This window comes from Bactrocera latifrons, unplaced genomic scaffold (assembly GCF_001853355.1).
Source record: "Bactrocera latifrons isolate USDA-ARS-PBARC rearing strain unplaced genomic scaffold, ASM185335v1 scaffold_987, whole genome shotgun sequence".
Classification (NCBI taxonomy): Eukaryota; Metazoa; Arthropoda; class Insecta; order Diptera; family Tephritidae; genus Bactrocera; species Bactrocera latifrons.
Window position 1 is genome coordinate 42,634 of NW_017537697.1, and position 21,476 is coordinate 64,109.

At 36.2% G+C, this 21,476-nt stretch overlaps 1 protein-coding gene across 1 annotated transcript in view; it reads left to right on the forward strand.

The window, feature by feature from the left end:
- LOC108977987 (acetylcholine receptor subunit beta-type lev-1-like) overlaps positions 1-17,802 on the forward strand; it is a 43,206-nt gene extending 25,404 nt beyond the window's left edge. The window contains exons 3-7 of the mRNA XM_018948010.1: positions 1,466-1,581; positions 6,664-6,749; positions 17,478-17,547; positions 17,605-17,749; positions 17,797-17,802. Of these exons, the coding sequence (XP_018803555.1) occupies positions 1,466-1,581; positions 6,664-6,749; positions 17,478-17,547; positions 17,605-17,749; positions 17,797-17,802 (423 nt within the window). The remainder of the gene's footprint in view (positions 1-1,465; positions 1,582-6,663; positions 6,750-17,477; positions 17,548-17,604; positions 17,750-17,796) is intronic.
- Positions 17,803-21,476: the final 3,674 nt, after the last annotated feature.

Genomic DNA, 21,476 nt, shown 5'->3' on the forward strand with positions numbered 1-21,476 from the left:
ACATGTTGCTTTAGCAAAAATGGTGTATTTAGGTGGCACCAGATCTGTTTTGAGGGCCGGGTCAAGACAGTGCTGAGAGAACTGCGACTTTGACAAACACCGACAATGTGACTCGTGTGCGCAAAATTTTGAATTCAGACCGTCAGCCTTGTGCAAATACTATTTATAACTAAGTTTTTTGTCTATGCGATATTCTATTACTAATTGGAAAATCTTACAACGTCGTCGTGCGACGATTGAAGCTCAAAGCTAAACTTGATCACCGGCAGTGCAATTGGGAGAAGAAGCCAAATTTACCGACTACTGCATCGGAAACGTTGAAGAACTGCGATGTAAATCTATACCCCATAACTCATAGTTTCGTTCGCTTATTCTGCACACTTCCTGTGACAAAGGATACTTCGCAGCATATGAACGTGGTTGAGGACGAAAATGCATTAAGATAGATTGATCGGCCTGSCGTTGCTGCACACGCACCACGGCATTGAAGTAACTGTAAAAGAAGTTCTCGAAAGATTCTCAAAACTTGGCCCACAAGAAATTCAATACACCAACTGCATTATATAGTACAATGCAATAAAATTTGTCACCCGCAAGTCTACGATTTGAAATATGTTTAGAAGATCACAACTGGGGAACCAATGGCTTCTACAATTCAGAAAGAAGAACAGTAGGCACGATGGATTGAGAGACTCCGACTCTAACTAAAGAAAAAATAGCTGCAGAAGCACAGTTTTAAAGACACACACAGTGAGCACAATAGAATAGTTTAAAGCTAGATGCTTGCATCGCGTATGGGAAAGCGAAGGTAGGCAACGTTCTCTAGATCTTATGCTTATTCCGAAAATTAGAATACCCCAAGTTTTCAACGAGCTGCGGAACAAGTTCATGTGGAAATCACCAAAACATTTGAAAGATTAAACAAATATTTTTATTGGGTATCGTTAATTAGTTTCAGAGTTTATCGCCAATTGCAACGAATATATTGTAATTTAAGGGCGGGGGTCCAACAGTCATGAGTAGTGAGTCATTAGTAGATTTAGGAATAAAATGAAAGTAGTTCATCTGTAACTGCTTGCAGTATTTGGTACCACAAAAATGTCTAATCGGGATGAACAGACTGAAATGGAGGGTAGTTTGGTGATGAAAAAAAAGAGCAAAATACAATACAMAACAACAGCGAAACTAGTTAACGAAATTCGTAGTTGCCAGGATGTTTGAGTGGCGAAGTTTTACTTATATAAAAACTGCCAGATTTTGCAGTAGAGACAGTTCTAATTAGAGAGTTTTTGGAATGATCATAATAAGAGTTAAATTGTTTCAATAAGAAATGAATAATCTAGTGATCAAACTCAAGAGTGAGATATTATCAAAATGTATATAAAATATATAAACATTTATTTAGCATATATGTATGTATATGCATTAAATATTAAATAGTAAATATGATTTCGTTTTTGTGAAGGTTGACCTACGACATATGGATGAACAGCAGGGTAATAACATTGTAGATGTCGGAGTAGATCTATCTGAGTTCTATATGTCTGTGGAGTGGGATATACTTGAAGTTCCAGCCGTCAGGTAAGCTATCCTATTAAAAATGTTGAAAACTACTAAATAAAATATTTCCTTTTAAAGAAGTCTTAAGTAATTCCATCTGATTTTATTACACTTTGCGAAAATTCATCCAGATGAAAACGACATATGGTATTTAAGCGTTCTTATTAAGTAGGTTGGGTCGATTCCGGACCTTATTCGATTCGGGATTTTTAATAGGGCGGAAAAGTTGCCTTAGTACTTACTGATCCCAATGCAACTTTTTGTTTTGAGATCAGATTACATCTTCAACCCCAACTCGGGCATTGAAATTTTGGAATTTTGGAAAATACGCATCTCATGGCAAAATTTATAAAACGAAAGTTATTTGTCACGTCATTTGCTACCGAAATGGTATGTGATCATGGCCGTAGGACGAACCGTTCCCGAGATACGAGCGAAAATGCGGCGCGCCACAGCGCACGGTGRAAATCGGCTTGCGGTCACACTTCCTGACGTTTATTTCGCCGAGTGCTATCACTCACATTCATTCACCTACGCCAAAGTACACGTTCGGATAGGTCTCCACACAAATATTTTTTCATCGAGCTCCTTCACTCTTGTCAGTGATTATCACTTTTATTCTCTCAACAGAACACAGAACTCAAAATGTCTGTATCTAAATTTAAATTTAGACAGAAATGTCCTGAGTTTGGCATATATCCGTACAATCTCTCTGAGTCCCAATTACCTACTTACCAGGATGATCTTTTGTGTTATCAGTTTGAAAGATTTCGTATAGGGCGACTCCAAGGCGACAACTATGAACCTACGTTACAGAAATAGTTGCAAAAAAGGTTGAAAATACTTTCAAAAAGTCATCTATTCTGACAGTTTCACACATCAGAGTTGTACAAATGCTCACCACATACCATAAGAAATTTCTGACTCTTAAACAAATGTTTTTAAGGAACCCAATAGGTTTGAGCTCTAAAARAGACGACTTGGTCTCTTCTGCCGGAAAACTATTTGACATCGCTGCTTGTAACTGCATTTATTTTTATACTCTCACAACAAAGTTGCTAAAGCGAGTATTATAGTTTTGTTCACATAACGGTTGTTTGTAAGTCCTAAAACTAAAAGAGAGGGTGACGAGTAGAGTTGAAATGTCGGTCTGTCCGTCCGCCCGTGCAAGCTGTAACTTGAGTAAAAATTGAGATATCATGATGAAACTTGGTACACGTATTTCTTGATTCCATGAGAAGGTTAGGTTCGAAGATGGGCAAAATCGGCCCACTGYCACGCCCACAAAATGGTGGAAACCGAAAATTTATTAAGTGTCATAACTAAGCCATAAATAAAGATATTGAAATGAAATTTGGCACAAAGGATCGCATTAGGGAGGGGCATATTTGGACGTAATTTTTTTTCTGAAAAGTGGGCGTGGCCCCGCCCCTACTAACTTTTTTGTACATATCTCGAAAACTAGTATAGCTATGTTAACCAAATTGTATAGAGTCGTTTAGGCATTTCCATATACAGTTCAAAAATGGAAGAAATCGCATAATAACCATGCCCACCTCCCATACAAAGGTTAGGTTGAAATTCACTAAAAGTGCGTTAACCGACTAACAAAAAACGTCAGAAACACAAAATTTTATGGAAGAAATATCAGAAGGAAGCTGCATCCAGGCGTCGCCCACTTAAGGACCATATCCATATCTCAGGAAGTACTCAACCGATTTTAGCCCTTCCTTACTTGTTCTTCTTGCACTTGTCCAAAGGAAAGGAAAGCTCCTATCAATGAACAACCATTTCTCTTGGACCAGAGAACCAGAAGAATTGGTCGCATTGGAAGTGTTGATCTACCTGAAACAAAAAAGATTACAAAGAAAAATGAATGTAAAGAAAAGCTTTGAAAACGTCATTCAACATCAACACTTACCAGAAAAGTGTCAGCTAGAACACGTGACCATTCAGATCAGCCAGACTCTCATACAGACGACAACAATGTAGGTGAGTCGCACATGGATTCCTCCAAAAACGATGCTGATGATGATTTAGCGTCGATGCATCCAGGTAACGTGTGCAAATCTCACTGGCTCACCTGTGCAAATTGAATTCTGAGATTTTACATTCCTACTGACAAACCAACAGAGGAAATAAAGACATTGGTCAGGTACATACTTACAGTTTACTCACCTTTGTGGTTCTCAATAATATTCAACAGTTCAATCCACAATGGCTCGTGCCATCTCTATGCTGAACGTCGATTCATCCATTCAACAGAATGCTTTCTTTGCCCTTCCGGAAAACATTCTCCTTAGTATGGTGCCAAAACTGAATTTCAAAGCTAATAATTATTACGATATGATTAACTGGAAGACTATTATCTTGACTGTTCCACTAGTTCTTTGTTCAGTTTCTAACGAAGAACTCATAAAAGGGCGGTCGGGAGACGCTGCAGAGGWATGGAAATTTAGTGAATTCCCCTCTCACACCGTGGCAGTCGAGAGAACCGTCAAACTGGTGACAGAGGCATCTTCTAAAGTTATTGGCCCCCAATCTTGTGATCATTTTACACTGAAATCTACACTGAAATTTAGGCAACAAATGCCAAAGTACAAAACCTGATTTTATCAATAAATTTGACACAGATTCAGACTAAAACATGCCTGAAATATGGTTGGTTGGTTGGGTTGCGCTTGGGAGGAACCCAAAGAGCAGCCACCTCCACCCGGTGGGTTCTGGGTGATCAATACAGGTTAGCTGAGAGCTGCAACAATTTTCACATTGCGCTGTGGCGCGCCGCATTTTCRCTCRTATCTCGGGAACGGTTCCTCCTACGGCCATGATCACATATACTATATCACTCGGTAGCAAATGACGTGACAAATAACTTTTGTCTTATACATTTTCCCATGAGATGCGTATTTCAGGTGCTAGATAGACAATTTCACGATTTTTGTCGAATTTTAGGCGAATTTTCGAAATTTCAAGGCCGGAGTTGGGGTTGAAGATGCAATCCCATCTTAAAACAAAAAGTTGCATTGGAATCAGGAATTACTAAGGCAACTTTTCCGCATTATTAGAAATCCCACCCAACTCTACACTGGGTGCTATTAAATTAGTGAAATTTGACATAACTTTTAAACATGTAAAAAAGATATTCCCTAATAATGAGAAGGCGGTGAAGTGAACACAAAGTTCTTATGTTAGATTTATTAAACCAACTAAAACAATAGGTGAAACGCAAGTAACTAATTTGATACATACATATTTGGCCATATACACGTGGATATTGCATATTGAAAGCCCATTTTCGGCCGCAATACCCCTTGTTCTGTGCCAAACAAATACAATTATGCATAAAAAGAAAAGAAATATATTAGCACAATAGTTTAGTGCATATCTGCGTACAAAACAGCGAATTTATCTCTTCAACGAGCTCTCAATTGCTTAACCCTCCAACAGGCAAGGCCTTTAATAAATTGTCACAAACTCATAAGAAATTTGTCTACAAATGTTATAAGAACCGTTAGATAACACATCAACTCATGTTTCCTTAATATCAACTAAAGTATTGTGACGTTTCGTTTTTCTATTATCGTTAGTTGATTGCAGAAATTCAGTGATAAAGTTCAATAATTTCCGGCGCCGATTTTAAAATTTTCAAAGTTAAAATAAAAAGTGATTTATCGAAATATTCGTACGGAAGAATTATTTTGTGAATAAGTAAGTTAATTCGTTTTAAGATACTATACTTTTTAATAAAAAATAAAAAGTATGCCAAGTTTTAAAAACACAAACACAAAGACCGCCAGGGCAGCCTTTCTTCCCCCGGCGGGTACAGCGAAATTTGCTTGCTAGTATTTTTTATTTTATTTATTTTTAAGAATGCAGCATAAACGGCAGTAAATTTAATCTAAGTAAACTTAGTGATGAAAACTTGCTCCAGTTAATGCAATCAGTTAAAATAGGCGAGGACGATAGTGATTTTAACTTCTTCTTCTTAATTGGCGTAGACACCGCTTACGCGATTATAGCCGAGTTAACAACAGCGCGCCAGTCGTTACTTCTTTTCGCTACGTGGCGCCAATTGGATATTCCAAGGGTTGGCAGGTCCCTCTCCACCTGGTCCTTCCAACGGAGTGGAGGTCTTCCTCTTTCTCTGCTTCCCCCGACGGGTACAGCGTCGAATACTTTCACTGCTGGAGAGTTTTCGTCCATGACCTAACCAGCGTAGCCGCTGTCTTTTAATTCGCTTAACTATGTCAATGTTGTCATATATCTCGTACAGCTCATCGTTCCATCGAATGCAATATTCGCCGTGGCCAAGGCGCAATGGACAATAAATCTTTCGCAGAACTTTTCTCTCTTTTTTCTTGTTGTCCAAGCCTCTGCACCATATAGCAGGACGGGAATTATCAGTGACTTAAAGAGTTTGGTTTTTGTTCGTCGAGAGAGGACTTTGCTTTTCAATTGCCTATTCAGGCCGAAGTAGCACCTGTTGGCAAGAGTTATCCTGAGTTGGATTTGCAGGCTGATGATATTTTTGAGGTTTATGGAGCCTAATTACCCTATAAAAAATTCCCAAACTTTTCTTTCCACGATTTTAGTTTTGTCTGTTAGAGGGTTAAGAACAAAAACATAATCGTAAAATCGTAMAAACAATTTATGCATATATCACTTCAACGACATAAAAAGCGCATTGATGTCTTCAACGAGTTCTCAATTGCACAAAACATAATTAGGCATACATAGAAATCCAAGTATTAGGGTGTACCTATATACAAACATAAGGATATTAAAAGTATACATAAAGAAAAAGAAAATAAAGTAAATAAACAAATTAAATTTACAATCACAAGAACTAATATAACAAAATATAACTATCCTGCATGCGGCGTATAACCATTAATTTGACCGGGACGATGTGCAGGATCGTCTAATTCTCATCTGGATACGCTTCATTTATTTGATCGTATCTTGGCATGTAGCGAATTCCTTTATATACTTATTATACATTATTATTATTATGTGAAGTGTCAAAATTAATCCTTTTTAATAAATTAAGTTGTAAATTAAAATATAAGAGTACCTTTTTTTGCCCCCATTTAATTATAGTCCTTCGAGCCTTAACGAAAGGCACCTGTGGGTTTACAAACAAACAGACATATTAAAATCAAAAATAATTTTGGTGGCAAAGTGCCGTGGGGAAAACCAGAACACAAAGTGCAGTGACTCAAATAGAAAAAAAAAATATATACTTAGTAATACAAAACTAACAAAAAAGGTGAAGTGACTAAAACTAAAACAAATTTCAAGAAAAATTAAAACAAGAAAAAAAAGGAATTGTGCGGTGAACAAAAATCAAAAATAGCAGTACAGTGACACCAACAAAAACAAAGAAATGAAAAATATGTCTATATACATTATGTAACACAATGTACGTACATACATGCMCATACTTGTGCTCACATAATCAAGTCACATAAACATTATGGTGAACAAATTCTTAAATGTTGAACTTTATTAATAAAACGAAAAAAAAGTTTCACAAATTTAAAAGCAATGACTTAAACTTTATTGTGACAAAAACAAGAGAACAAAAGGAAAATAGTGCAATGACACTCAAAGTATATCCATATACATACATATGTATATATCAAAAACAAATTGACAAGTGGACGAAATATAGATAAAATTTCAAATTAAGCAAAAATAAAAACATTACCATAACCTAAAAGAAAAAATTATATTATATAAATCAGTGTAAAGAAACAAAAAACAACACAAGCCTTGCCCGAAATCACCTAACTAAAACTTGTATAATATGTATGTACATAAATACAATAAACAAACGGGCGCGAACTTAATAACAAATAAACACACCTACCAACAACAACACGCACAAGAAACCAGGCTGCTGAAAGACTGAAGGAAGACGAGGAATACAGGAATTGGCGATAAAACTCGCACACACATTTCCACATATTATCCCCCTTAGAAACCCTTGCGAGAAGATAAAGTGAGTTGCATCGTTTCCATTTATTATTGTTGCATATAATGCACGTTTCTATGCCTAAAGTTACAGTTTTACATATGTAATCCTACATAAAACCTGTAATAAAAAATCCGTTTGGTTAATACTATATATCAAAACTTTCCAGAAAAAATCAAAGTACCGATTTAAAATTAATATAAATACATCTCCAAATATTTAGGTACATAAAATTGATAGCCTTATATGCTTAACTTTGTGTTTCCAAACTCAATGGTTTAACAAACAAAATACAAACAATTCAAATATTTACTTGCAATTTTCCAGCATACCTCTTATGTTTCACAGAAACAATAAGCAGGATTGCATAAGCAAGGGCATAAACAAAAGTTAGAATTATAACATAAAAAACAAGACAAGAGAGGCAAAAAATAAAAACATAGATATAAGCACCTTTACATTTTTTCAATTCCGTCTCCGCGCTCTCTTCTCAGAGCGAACATAAATATATATAAATAAATATATTTGTACATATAATCATACGGCAAAGAATCTGCCAGTGACACTAAACAAAATCTCAAAATATTACATATTAACACATATTAGTACAAACACATATTCTAAGTCCACATTGGCAATTATCTGTCAATACTTCTTGTTCCTTGGCAAACAAAAACAAGCAGGATTGTATACACAAAAAGCGAGTTTATCTCTTTAACGAGCTCTCAATCGCATAGTCATAAGCACACAAACAATTCKTGCATACTTATGTAAGCTAATAAAAGAAATAGCACCTACTCCCCACAGTAGAGTAGAGCTGGCACAAATTGACAGTCAACATTCAAGTTCAGGCATCCACCTCGAGGTGCCCGCATGTGACATAGAAACATTCTATGGAGGTTATGAAGAATAGTCGTCCTGCCGGGACATGTTTACAGAAGTTTACCTCAATCATCCACAAATACTAAAAGCGCAAAAATTGTACCACCTCCGATACAAGACAAAAGTTCAAGCAGGCGTCATAGTAAAACAGTTCGCTCTTAATGACGATAATTTCAATTTGGCTTGGGAAGCTCTAAAAAAGAATACTGTTCGACAAACAAGTAATGAACTAATGAACTTGCCAAAAATTAAGAAAGAAACAAGTTTAGAATTCATCAAACTATAATCCACTGCTTCCAATTGTTGTTCGATTTTATCGACACTAAATATTCCCACAGATAGCTGGGACCCAATTCTGGTAAGCATTTGCATCACCGCATTACCAGAAAAGTCGTTACTTCTATGGGAGCAATCGCTCTCATCACGAAAAAAGTGCCCAACGTGGCAACAAATGAAAGATTTTCTCACCACCCAAGATGAAATTGCGGAAAGGTTAGAAGAAAAAAAATCCAAACTAAGAACATTAAACATGATCAAAATGGAAGCTTAAATAAACCCCAAGCTTGAAGCAACAAAAATTTAAACAAAAAATTTCACAAAACGCAATCGTTCACGTCTGAACAACGAAAACGTACGTCATGCGAACTTTGTAAAAGAGGACATAAGCTTCAATCTTGCGAGAGGTTTAAAAACGTAAAAGTTAACGAACGAAATAATTTTGTCAGGTCAAAAAGACTTTCCATAAATTGTCTGTCACATGCGCATACATATAAAAATGGCAAAAGCAAATTTAATTGCTTACATTGTCACAAAAGACACCATTTCACTCCAAAGAAGCGCTTATACAAAAAGAACCACGGGTTTGATTGCATAAGCAAATCCCAAAATCCGAAACTCTAAATATTGCCAAGAGACACCATGTTGCTCAAAGGCACAAAAAGCTCAAACGCTGCACAGTGAAACACAAAAACTAATTATAGAATTAATTACCACCATGACAACTCAAGTTGAGAAAAAACCAAATCAATACCTTAATTCACAATTAGGGAAATTTCAAGAAATAGGGAAACTTCCCCCAATATTGTATAAAAAAGAACAGTATTGTAAGGGCTTCTCTAAAGCCACAACGACTCGATCCAATAATGGCCGGTACGTCGTACGTCTACCACTTAAGCCATCATTTTCCAATCCTCCACAAATTGGTATAAAACACAAAATCAGAGTTTGCTCCGACAGTCCCTACACATACAACTTTTCGGCCCCGCAGGTTGGCTTTCACCAAAAATGATACAAAATCCTGAGTCAAAAATCTGAAGTAATGTTGCGCGCTACTAAACGCCAACTAAGTGCATATGCATTTAAACATAAAATATAACAAAATTGTCTCCAAAAGTCGAAAAATCTACACATTTTTTATAATATTGCCCCATAGAGTCAAGAGAGAGGAAATTAAGGGATTGTTTATGCGACCTCAAGGCATCCCGCTTCTCCACGCAGCATTCATCACCMAACTCACATTAATCACCCCACACAACATTAATCACATCATTCACATTCAGCACACAACACAACATTCATCGCACAACCTACATCATCATACCACGAGTTATATGGTCACATCAACACCCACCAAAACCCGGAAGACACCAATCAAATGAGTCAGCAATATATTAAATTTATTTTCTTATTGTAAAATTTTCATTTGAAATTTAAATAGTTTAAGTCAGTAATATAAAAAACATTATTTTCTTACAAGCTGAATTGTGTTCGTATTCATAAATTGCTGATAAAGTTTTTCCCTTTAATTTTAATACTTACTTCGAGTTATACCTGTCTCTTATACACATCTAGATGTGTATAAGAGACAGGTTCTGGGTGATCAATACAGGTTAGCTGAGAGCTGCAACAATTTTCACMTTGCGCTGTGGCGCGCCGCATTTTCRCTCRTATCTCGGGAACGGTTCCTCCTACGGCCATGATCACATATACTATATCACTCGGTAGCAAATGACGTGACAAATAACTTTTGTTTTATACATTTTCCCATGAGATGCGTATTTCAGGCGCTAGATAGACAATTTCACGATTTTTGTCGAATTTTAGGCCAATTTTCGAAATTTCAAGACCGGAGTTGGGGTTGAAGATGCAATCCCATCTCAAAACAAAAGTTTGAGTTAATTAAGGCAACTTTTCCGCACTATTAGAAATCCCGAATCGAAAAAGTCCGGAATCGACCCACCCTAGTATACAGTAACACTTGCCTGAACGGCAGAAATATTTTCATTACTTCGAGCATTTCTTTGTGTTATTGTTACTGGATATTAAACAAAACAACATTTCGAAAATTGCAGAGCACAGGTGGACAATTATTACAAATATAAAATGGTAATAGCGCACACAAAAATAAAATTGGAGAACGAATATTTTGATTATAAATTGAATAATTTGTAGACGTTGTTCTTGCGTATGCCTTTCCATGATGAAATTGTGAACATCAGTGAATACAATGAAACAAAATTACAGATTACGGCATATTAGGAATGGCTGAAACGTCGGAGAAAAGACCCGTAAAAGGAGAATCGACCCACGCCACCTCTTCATCGGTTTCAAAGCTCCTTTCGACAGCACGAAAAAGAGCTGCCTCTATGCCGCGACGTCTGACGTCCCCGCAAAACTAATACGGCTGTGTAAACTGACGTTGAGCACCACTTAAAGCTTCGTCAATGTCCGGAAAGACCTCTCCGAGCCGTTCGACACCAAACGAGGTTTCAGAAAAGGCGCCGTTAGTTCTGCTTTCTCCAGACTGGACAAGGAAGCAAAACAAATGGGTCTGGAAGTGAACCAGGGCAAGACGAAATATCTCCAGTCATCAAGCAAACAGAACCAGCGTGAACACCACCAACAATGTCAGCCTGGAAATTAAACGCAGCATAACTCTTGCCACCAGGTTCTTCGGAGTGAGTACGCAATTGAGAAGCAAAGTCCTCTCTCGATGAACAAAAACCAAACTCCATAATTCCCGTCCTGCTATATGGTGCAGAGGTTTGGACAATAAGAAAAAAGAGAGAAAGTTCTGCGAAAGATTTATTGTTATTCGCTACGGCGAATATTGCATTCGATGCAACAATGAGCAGTATGAGATATATGACGACATTGACATAATTCAGCAAATTAAAAGACAGCCACTACGCTGGCTAGGTCATGTTGTCCGAATGGACGAAAACACTACAGCTCTGAAAGCATTTAACGCTGTACCCGTCGGAGGAAGCAGAGGAAGAGAAAGACCTCCACTCCCTTGGAAGGACCAGGTGGAGAAGGACCTGGCTGGATTTATTTTTGGAATATTATCTCTCTAAAATATTGGCCACGTCTTAGATGGTCCTTCAGTTTTGTTCAATTTTCGATTATTCGTTCGAGGTAATTGGCGAATATCGCATTTGGTGTTTCGGTCCAAGGCCAGATGAAATGGCAGCTCTTTAATCTCTTCAGGTTGCTCTTCTCCTAAAATTTGGATCGAAAACGTCAGATCTTCTTGGAACATTGCAGACGCCTATAAGGCGGAACGAAGTCTAGATTGCTTCAATTCTATATTTTGTATGTCCGAGTTGCGAACGGCGCTGAATCGACTCTTCACAGTCTTCGTGTACACTTTCAGCTGCTATATTTTCTTCACTGCGGTTTATTCGGTCGAATATTATTTAGGCTGCAAATAGTATATTGACCATAAGGTGAGTCCTAAAATTTGGATCGAAAACGTCGGATCTTCTTGGAACATTGCAGAATCCCATAGGGCGGAACGAAGCCTACATTGCTTCAATTCTATATTTTGTATGCTTTCAATTTAAGATCTCGACGTAAAATGCACCAAGTCGTTCCATACCTCAGTCCGAGTTTCGAACTTCAGCTGCTATATTTTCTTCACTGCGTGCTGGACGTGGTTTATTCGGTCGAATATTATGTAGGCTGCAAATAGTACGCCCAGTAGCCCGATGATGTTGACCATAAGGTGAGCGAAGCGCACGAAACACATTCTTAACACAAAGTGAATTTTGGTAATAAAGTTCAACTTACAAACCGTTCATTCTGTTGAGACGTAAGTCTTTCCAGGATGAGACGCCTGTCAATACTGAACAAAAATAACATGACAGCTTGACACGATTCACACGTTTTCTGTCAAAAAAAAAATGCTTTTGAAAAAACTACCTCTCTTTGGATCACGTGTTAAAGTTGACTAGAATGATAAGTTGAGATAGAATCTGCGTGACAGTCCGTCTGGGCAAGCGATAACCTGAGTAAAAATTTAGGTATCTTGATGAAAGTTAATACCTGCGTTCCTTGCCAAAATGGGTAGGTCAGTATAGCAGTCCGAAACGAATAATTGCCACGCTCACAAAATGCCATTAAACCCAAAAACAGCTAAAAATATATTAGCATCGAATTAAGATATAAAATTCAAACTTGATACAGAGAATTGCTGTGAGTGGAGAACATGTGGACTAAAATTTTACTACATTTCTCCCAACCCACTAAAGCAACAATAACCAAAGTCGCTTACCACAAATCCTTTAAGAACACTTACCGGCAGTGTGAAAATATACGAAGTCGGATTATAAAAATACCCTATCTTTATGCAAAATCTTTGTTAAAAACTTCTAAAAGCGATAAGTCATTAACTAAATCCTTTACAAATTTATATCTAGTTTTGGAGCATGGGGTCAAAACTGGCTGGGCGTGCTCATATTAAGGCATAATTCACAACTCCAATAATGCTTTTGAAGTGTACGATGTCGATGCGGGTGCTTAAAAATTGTAAAAATCATGCCAAAACTTTACATACCACATACCAAATAATTGGACGCCATTGCGTGTAACTGGCTTGTTGCCGAGTTTATTAGTCAATCTTTGAGATATATTTTTGGAAGTCGAAGAATTTTTTCTTTTAAAATAAACCGATGTGTTAAAAATTAATTCAATTGGATCAAAACTTCTATTAGCCTGCATATAGGTAATATAAATATTTCCGTACTTGCAGTTGATATTATAACATCTATCACATACGAGTACATACACATAAATTAATAGAGCTTCTTTTTCCATTAACAGTATGTTTTTGTGCTTAAAATATATGAAATTCGTCGAAAAGTTGCCATAACCCCAATTGGCTGATATTCAGAATTTTAAGACGCCGCACACTCGTCGATTTTATATGCCAAATATAAAAGTTTGAAATTTACCATTATTTCTTATAAAACCAATAAAACTAACGGTAACTACATTTTTGCTATGCCCGATTCGTACGCATTACCAAACGCGAGAGAAGTAATTCAATAGAAACACGCGAACTGCGCAGAGGAAACAACTTAGAAATTATCTCTTATAATTAAAACTGCAATGTAAAATCGTGTTTAATCGAAATAGATCGTAATGAACATTGAGAATAAAGGTATATGTTATATAATAAAGTTCTTTTTACATAAAAATGTGTTGTTTGATTATTTTAAAAGAATTGTTTTATAAATGAGCTTTTGGTATGTTTTACTTTATACATTTTTTTAAGGTATATAAAAAGTTGTGATCCCTGTCTCGCCCACAAATGAATCAAGTTTGATTATATTAGCCAATGTTTTCTAAGTCTATACTTTTGATTTCAGCTGCAACATTTTGCATGTTTCTTTGTAATTTATGTTATTCTACCAGGCATGCGATTTTTTGTATGTTATTTTTTATAATTATTTGTACGCAAGTGTATGTTGTTCTGTTGTTCGTGCATATTTTAATGTTTTTAGTAATCATCATATATACACTTTTCTCACTTTTATCAAATGCTTGTTCTATACGTAGTTTTATTTTGGCACATTAGATCGGTGTAAACTTTCATGCCTATATATTTTTTAATTTTGGTGCTTACAAAATGTGTGAAGCAGATTTAATAAGGCTTCAGTATCTACTTATTAGAAGATTCGTTAACAAAAAACTTCATATTAACTTTTTACCCTGCTATGATAACTGAATAAATGAGGGCAAGAAAAATGCTTTTGTTCGTTTGAATATTATTAAATTTATTTTATAATGGTCACTTTGATATCTTACATTTCACAATCAAATATGTAAGCAAAACGAAAGTGTATTCGCTACGTGCGTATTTGTTACTGAAATCCACGGCGAGCAGACGAGGGAGTAAAAACAAAAGCTCGGTCGAATAAAATGCTGAACTCAGCGCGCAGGATCCATCCGATCGAAGTTAAGTGAGAAAATATTGCAACGCGCGGGTTGTGTGTCGAAGAGCGAATGTATGTTGATATGCGACGAGTGTGCGACGAATTGTGTCCGCTTTACCTTTGCCCATACTTTTTGTTAAGTGGGTTGAATGATGTAGAAGTGTGGTGAGTTGTGTTGAGTGGTAATTTGTATCATCAGATATGTTGTATTGATCAGTGCTTTATTAGTGTGTGCAAGTAGTTTCCGGCCGGAGTGAGAGGATGCCTAACTCATTTAAACAGTAACATTTTAAAGAAAAAAAAGTTGTCCTAAACAAATAAAGGCCTCGGAATCTGATACTGAAGTTGAGATAAAACGTTATTGGACCACATTGCGTAACAAATGTAATTAATGAACGGAATGAGTCCTCTTATTACCTTTTATCAATAGGAAAATGTTCCTTAGATGGTAATTCTGGGCAGAGCGAATATAAGCAGATATTTGAAAATAATAATTTGTAAGACAATAATTTATTATCAAGACATATGTCCCTGTACAACTGATAATAAAATCGTAAAATGATGAAGAGCACAAACGAATTTTGAAAAACTGCAGACCTTCGTGCACCCGCTATTGCCGTCCTGTTAAAATTAAATTTCAAAAGGAATCAGTTCAAAATGCACTAGATTTGCGCTAGATCGTGCAAAAGAATTAACTTAAAACTATTCCCGGTCAGTCCGTAAATTTTATTTCACGCTCCCGATGTTATTCCATATACACCAGTTTCAATTGGAGGGCTCTCAGCAGAATCTGCGGAGTATAGCAATAAGAATGCTGAGATGTATCGTTTCCAACATACACGGAAGAACTAACGGATTGCTAAAAATAAGGACATGCCAAACCGATTGCTTTTGAGCTGAGATCCTTTCTTAACCAGCCAAAGAAAACTATCACGCAAAAAAAAAAAAAAAATCAATTTTACCTGGACATTTTCAAACATTAAGGAATCTGCTATTCCAACTCAGTACATATGTTGATTCTAAAATGAAATCATTATCCATATGTAGTATATGGAAGTTGGAGGTGGTATCGAACCCATGTTATTAATTTTTCATTAATAGGGCAAAAACATAATAACAATTTCCTTGAGATTCAATAACRTATCATCAGGTGTGGTTGAAGAACGACTTTCGAGCTGTGGTAGTAGAATTTTTTGGACGGTGCCACKCCCTCTCATATCATGTCGGCACCCGGTTTTTTCCATTGTCACACTCGTTAAAAGACCTTATGTGATTTGTTATTGTGGTTTTAGTAATCTAGGAGATATTGAATTTAAACCTATTAGAAGGCGGGGCCAGGTTACAGTTCCATATCTCATCTTAGTGTTGGTTTATGCCATCTGTACCGAGTTTCATCAAGATCAAGAACTCGATTTCTTTAGCATAGCCATCACGGGCACGCTTACAGAARTCTAGACACTTAACCAGTTTTCGACCGTTTTTAAGTATAAATCGGCCGATACTACTGCAATTTCACGTTCGATACTAGTACGAAGTTCATCAATCGTCGCTGACATATGTAGGTCATAGACTTGATGTAGGCTCACAGAAAAATCTAACGGCGTCAAACCGCATGATCGAGGCGACTAACTGACTGGGCCATTTCGTGAGATAACACGCTCGATAAACTTGGTTTTCAATAAATCGATTGTGACATTCGCCGTCCTGTTGGAACCGCATATTGTCCAAGTACATAAGATCCAATTCGGGCCTCTGCGAACTTACTTACTCTTAGGCATTATATCGGAATAAAATGAAAAAAACTGACGAAGATATTTTTACATATTATCCCCAAAAATTAAACTTCAAATAAACAAGTAAGGAAGGTCTAAATTCGCGTGTCACCGAACATTTTATACTCTCGCATGATAAAGTGATAAACGAGATTTCAGGCGTGGTTGTGAACCGATTTCACCCACATTTGGTACATGTCATCAGGGTGTTAAGAAAATATTACATACCGAATTTCACTGAAATCGGTTGAGTACTTCCTGAGATATAGATTTGGTCCTTAAGTGGGCGACGTCACGCACATTTTAAATTTTTAAATAAAGCCTCGATGCAGCTTCCTTGATATTTCATCCGTAAAATTTTGTGTTTCTGACGTTTTTGGTTAGTCGGTTAACGCACTTTTAGTGATTTTCAACCTAACCTTTGTATGGGAGGTGGGCATGGTTATTATCCGATTTCTTCCATTTTTGAACTGTATATATAGTTTGCGACTGTTTGGTATTCTGGCGAGTTTGTCTCATCTCTAATTGAGCAATATCAGTCTCTAACTTGTTATATGCTTTGCACCAAGTCATTAATAAACAAGAGCAAAACAATGGCTGATGACGTTGGACTCTTTTACCTTATGATGAAAAAACGAGAGGAGGAAAGACGTAATGTATTAATATTTATAATTTTGCAATAATGATTAACAAGGTGCATATCTTCTAGCTAGATTCGCAGGCGCAATATGACTGTTTTGCGAAACAACAAAACAAAATCCGTTTTCATACGAAAAGAACACATTCCGAAAGTTCTTTCGATTTCCCAAATCTTTCTGGTGGGATCTCATTCATCAACTCAAGCCGTATGACCAACAGCAAACATCGATTCCATTTGAACTTCGAGTGAGTTACATTTTAACCTTGAATAAACAGTATGTCTTCATGCAATCAAGTTTCTCAAGTTTATTTCAGTTCTTTATTTTTTATGCAATGGCTCATATCAGTGTTGCGTGGGATATACATATTTCGCGGTGATGAGCCAACCCACCATTTCCCGTTGTATCGAATATACTTGTAAATTAGTGGTGGAGCGTAAGCATGGCGAAGTGCGTTTTCCTAATTCTGTTGAAGAATACGATAGAATGAAGACTGGGTAAGTTGCATTCCAATTTGAAAGAAAATAAATCGCTATACAACAATTTTATTCCAGATTTTATTCGAAATTTGGAATAAAGAGTGTAATTGGAGCAATTGATTGCACTCATGTTGGTATAATTGCACCTGCCTTGTCAAACTCAGTTGTACCGCATGATTATATGAACAGAAAAGGTTATTATAGCATTAATGTTCAAGCGGTAAGTATTATATTCAATAACTAATTAATCATTAATTTTTCCAATAGGTTTGACGATGAACTAATTTTCCGGCACGTTAATGCAAAATTTCCCGGCTCATGTCATGACTCCGGTATATGGACTACTTCGCCAGCAAGGATGAAGCTAATAAGAGAACACTCTGATGGAGCTTTTAAATGTCTTTTGGTTGATTAAACAAAATTTCAATACTAGGCACATAAGAGCAAGAAACACGATTGAAAGGGCACTTGGAGTTTTAAAATCACGCTTTCGTTGTAATTAAAAAGAACGTACATTGCGGTACAAACATTCGAAAGCTGCATTATTTGATTATACTTGTACAATATTTCACAATATATTACAAGAATGTGGCATTTTTCTAGATGAAACCGAAATATTTCCAGATCGATCACCTCCTGAAAATGTGGGAGAAATCTCTGAAAACTACTCGGGGGAGTATTACACTCGAGGCAGAGCAGCACGTCAGAGGTGCATTAACACCTTAGATAATTAAAATTCTACCAATATATAATTCAATTCAAACTCCATTTATTTCATTTATAAAATAAATGAACATAACAATAAAATAATTCAAATATACAGAAAAAGAAAAATTTTTATTTTTCACTTTTTTGTACAAAAACATCACAATAAATAATTCATATGTATATAAAATTCTATATAAAATTTTCACATTCTTCACTTTTTTGTACAATCTTCTGTGTTTTTTACGATGGTCGCTCAGACGCTGCCGCTAAATTATTAATTGATTCCGTGTGTTTGTTAATGGAATCTAGAGTTTGAATCCGGAAAGCTCTCTCCTCCTCGGCTTTCCCTTTCCTTAAATCCATATAATTTCGGAACATTTCGTCCGTCGTAATTTTTTTGGTACGGGACGATGACGGAGTGCCGAAGTCGTATTGAGGAGTGATGGTGCAGCTGTGAAAACTACTTCTTCCTAAATTAGAAAATTAAAAAACAATTATAAATTCTGCACAGCGAAGGTGAAAAGTACTACCGCGACACTGTCAAAAAGGAACATATTGCTCTTATAGCGGAACCTGGTTGTAATTACTTTGGCCACGTCACCTCTCCTTACGGGTCAGCTGAGGATGAGATGCAAGCTATATGGCAACATTTACAAGACAATTCAGTTGATGTAGAAAATCTAGACGCTGTCGGTGCTGATGGCACCAACACGAACACAGGTTGGAAAGCTGGAAACTATAAGAAAGAATAGGTAGGCCATTACAGTGGRTKGTTTGTCKTCTACATTTCAACGAACTTCCATTTCGTGCTCTTTTCGAACACATAGATGGTGTCTCAAAGAGTCCAAATACATTCTCTGGCGACATAGGTAAACTGCTACTTGATTNCCAGTTTTCGACCGTTTTTAAGTATAAATCGGCCGATACTACTGCAATTTCACGTTCGATACTAGTACGAAGTTCATCAATCGTCGCTGACATAGGTCATAGACTTGATGTAGCCTCACAGAAAAATCTAACGGCGTCAAATCGCATGATCGAGGCGGCTAACTGACTGGGCCATTTCGTGAGATAACACGCTCGATAAACTTGGTTTTCAATAAATCGATTGTGACATTCGCCGACCTGTTGGAACCGCATATTGTCCAAGTACATATGATCTAATTCGGGCCAAAATTATTAGGTTATTGTTGAGCGGTAGCAATTCCCATTCACAATAAAGCACATAATTATCCTTCATAACTGAAAATGACAGTTTTGTTAGATACTGCACAAGATTTACGGCTTCCCCTATTAATGACAATATAGAATCGGTTCTAAATTTAAAAATTCAAAGCATGGATTGCATATGGGCACGCCTTCTGGTAGCATACTGACGATGCTGAGCTCCCAGAAAACATAAAAGCTTCGGCTTCAGCTAAATATGAAAGACATGTTCGCTGCCGTATACATAAACCATCCCAAACTTTCACGAGCTCAAAAGCTGTACCATCTCAAGCACAAAATAAAAGGGGAAGCAGGCAGTATCGTCAAGCGTTTCGCTTTAAATGACGAAAGCTTTAATCTGGCTTGGAAAGCACTGGTCGAAATGAAAGATGAAAATAGGAACCATAGAGGAATTACCGAAATTTATGAATACTTAAAGAGGCAATATTATTTTCCCCATATGCAATCTATAATAAATAAAACTTTAAATAATTGTAAAATTTGCAATACACTCAAATACGAAAGACACCCACCAAAATTAGAACTCCAAGTTACAGAAACACCAAACAAACCTCTTCAAAATTTGCACATTGACATATATACTATAAATAGTAAATGTATTTTGACCATCATTGATAAATTTTCTAAATACGCGACAGGCTATACATTACCATCAAGAACAATCGTTTGTGTGCTCAAAGCTTTAGAAACATTTATGAACTTTGCCGGAATACCTAAAAACAATTTTTTTTTGTGATCAGGGTACCGAATTTACACCTAACATTTTTAAAGATTTTTGTAGACAATATAAAATTATACTTCACTTCACATCATTTCAACAATCTAGTAGCAACTCTCCAATAGAACGACTTCATTCAACCCTAACTGAAATATACCGAATTATAATGACAACCATAAAATCCAAGAAAATGGAATGAGATCACGAAGAGATATTAGATGAGACGTTTATAACTTACATTAATACTATCCATTCATCTACAAAATTTACACCATGTGAGTTATTCTTTGGAAGACCGTATAGCTTTTCAAGAGACATAAAATACGACAACAAACACGAATTTTTGGTTAAGTTAAATGGTTAAACTATACCCCATTGTTAAAGAAAAAGTTATGAAAGCTAAACTAAAAAATATTAGTCGTCTTAATAAATCTAGGAAACCTCCAGAGAGTAGGAACATAGAAGAGGATATATATAGAAAAGAATGTAGGAGAAACAAAATAACTGCACGATTCTGAAAACATAATGTATTAAAAGATAATGACGTTACTTTACAAACTACTAAAGACAAAAAGTTACACAAATCAAAAATTAAACTGAGGCCATGAAAATAATAAACAATTATTTACTTTTAGAATAGCCTTTGCTTATGTACAAGTTGTGGAAATACAAAATTTCGACAAAGACCGGAATATGATAGCCCTGAAGATTGAACACGCGGGAACGATTGAAAGTTATTTCAATTTCATTCATATAATAGACTTGGACAATTATAATTCGCAAACTTCAGAATTAATTACTATCGTAGACAAATTTGAAAAAAAATAGCCTACTAAAAGATGCTGCTAAAGTTTGTAAGCTGAAGCTTTCCGGACTCGAAACAAAAACTACAGACATTAAAGCCATATAAACGTACAAAACGAGGACTATTCAACGGCTTAGGCTCTGGAAATGACGCTATGACTCAAGAATAATAGGGGAAAATCGAAAAAGTTTGAATATACAAATGATACAGAGATTTCAAAATTTGAAGGAGCATATAAATAACAATCAGGAAAGCATTACAAAATTTTTAGAAAAACTCTCAGCAAAAACATCTAATCATATTCTAAAAAAAACTATTGTTGTAAACCACCGAGGTGTGTAAAGTGCGCTGGAAATCATTCAACACTAAGCTGCACAAAACCTGCCGAACTACCGCCAAAATGCTGTAACTGTAGTCAAAATCCTCCTGCGAACTATAGGGGATGTGAAGTGGCAAAGCAACTTCAAAAAATTAAAAACGCGACTGGGA